Source organism: Cyprinodon tularosa, unplaced genomic scaffold, assembly GCF_016077235.1.
Source record: "Cyprinodon tularosa strain WSP-4 unplaced genomic scaffold, ASM1607723v1 ctg631, whole genome shotgun sequence".
NCBI classification, from domain to species: domain Eukaryota; kingdom Metazoa; phylum Chordata; class Actinopteri; order Cyprinodontiformes; family Cyprinodontidae; genus Cyprinodon; species Cyprinodon tularosa.
In genome coordinates this window covers 669,367-676,756 of record NW_024039376.1, presented here as the reverse complement: position 1 = coordinate 676,756, position 7,390 = coordinate 669,367, and the positions used below count along the sequence as shown (strand labels likewise).

Genomic DNA, 7,390 nt, shown 5'->3' with positions numbered 1-7,390 from the left:
CCTCTGACATCTCAACTGTTACTTTTTCCACCTATGCCAATTGACTCCCCTGCTTCTATGAGTTTGTTGTCAGTCAGATCATAATATGGTTCTGCTCCCTCAACCGTTCATCTGTCTGAGTCTAGAAGTCAAGTAAAGAGGCAACTGAAGAGACTGGATCATAACAAGTAACCAGGCCCTGATGGACCCCTGAGTCCTGAAGGCCTATGCAGAGCAGATCTGTGGGATTCTACTCCACCTCTTCACCCTTAGCCTGATCAAAAAGACAGTTGTACGGATGTACAAGACCTCCTGCCTTGTTCTGGTGCCAAAGAAGACTCAGCCAACAGTCCTCAGTGACCATAGACCTGTTGCCCAACATCCCACATCATGACTGTCCTAGAGAAACTTCTGTTGGTTCACCTCAGCAAACAAACCAGCAGCTATCAGTACCCCCTGCAGTTTGCTTATTGCCATGGTGTTGGAGTAGAAGATGATGTCATACACCTGCTTCAACAAACCCACTGTCATTTAGACAAGGGAGGTAGCACTGTGAGGATCACGGTCTTCTATTTTTCCAGAACAATTAATACCAATCAGCCTTACTTACTTTGTCAGAAACTTTGGAACACTCAGGTGGAGGCATCAACAATCACCTGAATCAAAGATTACCTGACCAACAGACCACAGTTTGTTAAACTGTAGGGTCAACTGTCTAAGTTGACAGTACTCTTTCCATTCCTTTTGACTCTGTACACCTCTGACTTGAATACAGGGAGCTGAATCACTTTGTGAAGTGTTTAGAAAAAAACATCTGATCCTGAAAGGATTGAGATTTCAGGAGACATAGGGACAAGTTGAAACCCTATAGCCTTCATTGGAGAAGAAGTGGAGGTGGTGGAGGGGTTGAAATGCCCTTAAATGCATTGGTGTTCAGCAGGACAACAAATTCAACTGCAGATGACATCCGTGAAACAATGTGGGACAGAGCACACTTTCTTAGGAAGCTTAGTACCTTCAGCTTTTGCAGCAAGATTCTTCATATCTTCTAAATTCCTGTTGCGAGTGTGATCTCTCCTGCCATCCTGTTAAGCTGATAAAACATGCAGGCTCTGTTCTAGAAACTCCTCTGGAAACTTTGGGGACGGTTTCAGAAAGACAAATTCTTCATAAAGATAAGAACATTAAGGAAAATAGTGAGGATCATCTTCTGGAGACTAAAAAACACCAATACAGTGTCTTTAGTAAGACGCTTCTCCAGATCTGGTGCAAGACAAACCACTACAGAAGAACCTTTGAACATCTATAAGAACTTTTTGAAAACATGCAGATAAGTTACTCCAACATTTAATTTCCCTTTGACATTAATAAACATGAAATTCATGAATTTAATATTTTGCTCCTACAGTTTTTTTATTTATTTATTTTTTATATATCATTTTTGACATCAGATTAGAATGGCATGTTTATCTGAACATGGTTCCTATTTTTTCCTTTGTCCCCGATAAAACCACTGTGCTGCACGTTCAAGAACTGAGGGCTGCTACCCGTTACATACAGATGTATCATCATAAATGCAAGTAATAAAAAGGTGACAGAAAACAGGAAGTAGTAAACACATCATGACTCCTGTTTTTGTAAGTTGTGCCTTAAAATGTTTATAAGGAGATGTACACTTACTCAATCATTTACACTTTATAGTTATTTATTCAAGTTCAGTTTATTTTTATAGTGTGTTAACAACACATGCCATCCAATGAAACTTTACAAAGACAATTCACTCAGATCATCCAGTCAGATTGTTTCAAAGTTTTTTGTATCTAAGAAAAAACAGCTAATTGCATCAAGTCATTGAGGGGTTTTTCTCCTCCTGGATGAACATTTGTTTGCATTGAGCTGGGGACTCAACGGCAATTCCTGCTTCTAATAATTTAATTAAATGATCTTTACACTTTAAAAGCAGTTTCCTACCTGTTCAAAATAATGTTACCATTTACTAATGCAGAGAATCAAATGAAATCTGATAGAGATTCACATGAGGGACATAAAATTAGGTTGATGGTACTGAGGCCTTTCATCCTCAAAGATTTAGATGGAAATGCAGATCAAAGTTCATGAACGACAGTTTACCCATAATTATCTGCAGGTAGTTTAAATATCAGTGTTAAATGTTACAGCGCAACCTGTTGCATTTCTTTGTGTACCTTTACGAGCAGCTCTGAAAACACGCACAATTAATAAAACTACAGTAACAAAACAAAACTGCAAAGCAGATTATGCAGTGTAGCGGTGTTCATGCAAACATGACCACTATTAGACCACATAATGGTGGAAACTCTGACAGCCTAAGAGTGCTGCAATATTTTTGGTGAAGTAAAATGGGACCAACAGCAGGTGGTTTGTGTGGTTTTAATAGATGAACACGCCATGCTCCATTTAAGCTGTTTAAAATAACTCTGGTCACAATAGGTTTCATTTCACAATAATCTCTTTCTAATGCTTAAAACGACTTCCTATGATTTTTAGTATAATCTATCAGTGCTGCAGTTAACATTTTAGGTTCAGCAGCAGGTTTTTTGTTCCTGTAACAGCTAAATGGCAGTCAGTGAGCAGATTAAAGCGGCTGCTCACAGAGATACTATAAAAACATGCTTATACAAACTAAACTGTTCTCTATTAATATCTTTCCCTCTCAGATTAACAGCATTTGACCAGATAGTTCCTCCTCCATAGAGGTTCAGAGTGGATTTTTTATCAGCTCAGAAACTGCAGAAAAGTGTATTTGGTTCTCTGCATGTTCTATGCATTAAATAAAAACGGTCAATGCTCTGTTGACATTTATGCTGAATTTTCATAATATATTAATTAAGACATGATTGTCTGTGATGACAACAATGTGGACATATTCAGACAGATCCTCCAGTCTTTATTCACCCTGGGAGAAAGAGGTCATAACCACTCCTGCAGGTTTTAATTAAAAACAGTTGAGTTATAACTTTTTAAATATTGTAAACTGTCTTTCATAAACTAGTTTAATTATCAACTTATTGTCTGTTTAGTTAATGAATAGGTTACCTCTCTTTTTTTGTTGATACAAGGAAATCATCAGTATAGTGGAGATCAGGTAAGGACAAAACACAACCAGCTGAACAAAAAGATGAAAGCTTGAAGTAGCTGAAGAAAGAATTGGCTCTGGAGAGGCTTCAAGAGTCGTTGATATGGGCAATCTTATAGATGTAGGTGGAGCTGTTCATTTACAAGTAGAGAGAATTAAAGATGGCAGTTTATTTTTTTATTAGTGTTAAAATAATCCTGAGGCGGCTGACCTTCAACAGAGATCCTGCTGGATGGAGACTCTCCATGACCCCTGATGTTACACCTGTAGAGGCCTTCATCAGAGCTGGTCACATGGTGGAGGGTCATGTGACCTTTGGGCTCAGTCCTGATGAGGGAGCCATCTTTATAGAAAGCAGCTGGGAGGTTGGAGGGAGTGGTCTTTGTTAGACAGCTCAGAGTGACGTCATCTCCCTCCATCACAGGGAGGACAGGACTCTGCAGGATCACTGATCCACCTCAACACAGAGACAAACTACAGCATTTCATCCATTTCCACACAGCTTCATCAACACTAACTCCACAGACTGATCTTACCAGTGACAGTGAGCTGGATGCTGCTGCTGGCTGCTCCCTCTCTGGACGACCAACACCAGTAAACTCCACTGTCTGATGTGAACAACCAGCTGATGTTACAGGTAGATCCAGCTGGTTCCCCCCATCCATATCCACACTGAGTCCTGGTTCCTCTGGTTGTGTTCCTCCATACAGTCCATCCAGCAGAGCTGTTGTTCTCCTCACAGCTCAGAGACACAGAGTCTCTAGGAAAGAATTGAGATGTGCTGGGACTCACAGTCAGAGCAGCTGCTAAAAAGAAAAAGAATACTTGTTCATAAAACTTGTTTCAGACCCAGTGTTTGAGGAACCAATCAAGGTTTAAATATGAAATATATCTTAACTCCAGATTTTAACTCAGCATATTTGGTTTTATTACAGCAAGTGAACCAACCTTGGTCTGTTGTGCAGATCAGAACTGAGCTCAGAACTAAAAAGAGAAAAAAACATTACTTCGATTGAACTAAAAACTTTATCATTTCTCGCATAAAGACACTTTTACACCTCAGATAGTTTCCATTCAGAGCGTTACTGTAAATGTTGTTCCAGCAGGTAGTAAATAGCTCTCTGTCCCAAAGTTTTATTAATATTTTCTATGTTTCATAATTTCTCCTCAGATTCCAGTAGAACTTTTCCTCAGTGTGTTTTAACCCAGTTCCAGGCTGTTTCCCAGCCTCTCCTCCATCATCAGTTATCTACAGAAACCCAGGAAATGTTCAGAAAGAATCTCTACTTACTGAGCAGAAATCTGACAGATGTTTCCTTCATTGTGTCTCTCAGAGCTCTGATAGAGATGTTCAGAGACTGAGAGTAAAACCTTCCTCTTCCTCTGTGGTTGAGGGGCTGCAGGAACATGAAGCAGCCAATGATGTAAAGACACATATCTCCACCAACTAGGGCCTGGCTGTGGGTTAGCAGCATAACATAACTTCCTGTTTGGCTCTAGGCTTCTGACTAAATGTTTTCTCTCTTATTTTCTTCACTTGGTTAAACTCTTTCTTGTGAATCTTCAATATTTTTATAAGTATATTACTAACACTTGCTATGTTGCTGAATGCCATGTCCTTATATATCCATCCATCCATCCATCCATTATCTGACACGCTTGTCCCAGTTGAGTCACGAGGGGTGCTGGTGCCTATCTACAGCTGTCTACGGGCGAGAGGCAGGGTACACCCTGGACAGGTCACCACCTATCCTCACCACTTTCTTCAGAAGCACCATAGAGAGCCAGCTGTCTCACTTGTCATGATTTAATCTAAAGCTCGGACCCACATGCAGTGAAGACAAACAGAGAGACACAGAGTAAAAGTTTGAATGGGTTTATTTGAAAGGTATTTTGAGTATGGTGCAGAGTTCCTCCGAACTCTGCTCGTCCAGGGAAACTGAAAGGTGAGGGGAAGACAGACTGTTAGATTCAGACTCAGTGGGGAATTGGATTTGTTAATCTTGAAGGAGAGGATTTGTTGCCACTCACATTTCCAGAGAAGAAGAGACACGTAGACTCCAGTCTGTGTGTTGGTCTTCCAGAGTTTGTTTGATTCTGTGGAGGGCGGAACAGGGTTTACCCAGAACTCGGACGGAGTGGAATGATGCAGCCGCTGGTTGCATCTCAGATTTCCTGTGGTACTTGAACGGGTCGTGGTGGAGATGACTTCCTTACTCAGAGAGAGTTCTCAGCGTGCTCAAAGGTGGCTGGATCCAAACCTCCTGTTTGGAATCCGTCGCTCAGTGTAAGACTCAGTTGATCCCACTTGGGAGAAGGCGGTCCAAAAAGGTCCACTTTGTAGGGAGGTTTCCTGCTGAAAGGCAAAGAACAAAGTTGAGACTCAAGAAGAAACAAGCGCTCAGTAAAACTCAATGTGATCTCAGCTTGGCTAGAGGACAAAAACTCAAAATGCAAAAACTCAGATTAGACTCAGCATAAACAAGGCTTGGCTAGAGTACCTCAAACTGGCAAACACTCTGGCAACGAAGTAGTGGCAACCAGCAGCTTAAGAGTAGTCCGGTGATGAGGCAACAGCTTGCAGGTGTGTGAGGAGGCGAACCGGAGCCAGGCGCCTCCTGGTGGTGGTAAGGAGAAACACAAAAGACAAGACAAACAGACGAACACAAAAACAGGGATCCTGACATCACTGTGTGGTGTGGAGGCTGCAGCGCCTCAGACTGGAAGAAGGTAAAAAGAGTAGTGAGAACAGCAGAGAGGATCATCGGGCTCCTCTTCCCTCCATTAAAGACACTTCATCCCAGAGCTGTGTGTCCCAAGCCCATAACATAATTAATGACCCCTCATACCCCCACCATGGACTGCTCTCCCATCTGCTCTCTGGGAAGAGACTTCAAAGCATCTGATGCAGGTCCAGAAGATTCCAGAACAGTTTCTTTTCCACCGCCATTAGACTGTTGAATGTTGTATAAAATGCGGTTAAAAAAAACCGTTGAATGTTGAAAACTGTATATAATATGCCAGTCTTATGTTTACATTTTATCAATGCTGTACTGAACAAAAATTATTTTTGTATACACTCAGGTACAAAATTACAATAAAGTCTGTCTAAGTGTAAGTCAGATAATTTCCCTCGTTGCTGTTGTCTTCTTACCTCATCTATCCCTGAGTCCTTGTGCTCGTTTTCCACTGATGTCTCCAATTTTTTGGTTTGTTAACATTTTTAGTTGGATTTTTGGATTGTTGCCTCTGTTACCTGTGTTTTTTCAATTAAACTTCCAAACGCAGACACCGCCGCCGGCAGAGAAATTCCACTCCTTCAGTGTGTCACCCTGACGCCTCCACTCCCTCTCCAGCGGGTCAGCCTGATGCCACCACTCCCATGGGTCAGCCAGCTGCTAGCCTTAGAACACTTTCAGAACAGGTCAGTCATCTCAGCCGATACCTCCATTGCCAGCAGCTAGCTTCACGGGTGTGAAGGTTTAGACCAGTTTCCATTCTTACACCCCCGCAGTCAGAGCTCGTTATCTCGAGGAGTCTCATCTCTGGGACTTCTGTTATGGGAAAAGGGAGGATCTTTTCCCTTTCCTTCCACCTCCATCAGCTCCGCCCCAGCCAGCACTTCCCAAGCCAGAGCCGTTTAGAGGGCCAAATCCTGAGCCAGAACCCTTTAGCGGGCCAGATCCCCTAACAACAGAGCCCTTTAGCGGGCCAGATCCCCTAGTGCCAGAGCCAATTAGTGGGCCAGATCCCCTAGCACCAGAGCCCATTAGCGGACCAGTTCCCCTAGTGCCTTAGCCCTTTAGTGGGCCAAATCCAGAGCCCATTAGTGAGCTAGAGCCCACTAAGCCCATTCTGTGCGGCCCAGAGACCCCTGAGCACACTGATGAAATGGTCTCAGATTTAAAGCTCGGTGAGATTTGATCACCAAGGCCCCACAGAGGGCGTTCCAAGCCTCCTAGAGCCCTGGGCGGGCACTCCACGCCTCCTAAAGCCCTCAGGAAGCAGCACAGATGGTGCCCCCTAAGGCTGCAGCAGCAGAGACGGTGCCCTCCTGAGGTGCTCCTTTGTCGCCGGCCTTACAGCCGCCTTCCAGAGGCTCTTCCTCGTCGCCAGCCACAAGGCCGGCCTCCAGAGACTCTTCCTCATCTCTGGCCGCATCCAGAGACTTGTGATTGCCCTCGTCCACCTTTGGGGAGTTGTTTTTTTTTTTACTTTTGGGGGAGTTGTTTTTTTGGGGGGGGGGACTTCCATAAGGAGAGAAGAGGGAACCTCCATAAGCTCTATGACAGCCAG

The 7,390-nt window shown here is 43.2% G+C and overlaps 1 protein-coding gene across 1 annotated transcript; it reads right to left on the bottom strand.

Moving 5' to 3' along the window:
- Window positions 1-378: 378 nt before the first annotated feature.
- On the bottom strand, window positions 379-4,530 carry LOC119798649. Its single transcript, XM_038308206.1, has 5 exons — window positions 4,386-4,530; window positions 3,631-3,900; window positions 3,306-3,551; window positions 3,055-3,225; window positions 379-503 (listed from the first exon to the last, which is right to left on the bottom strand). The coding sequence occupies exons 1-5, from the start codon at window positions 4,528-4,530 to the stop codon at window positions 379-381; spliced, it is 957 nt and encodes a 318-aa protein (XP_038164134.1).
- Window positions 4,531-7,390: the final 2,860 nt, after the last annotated feature.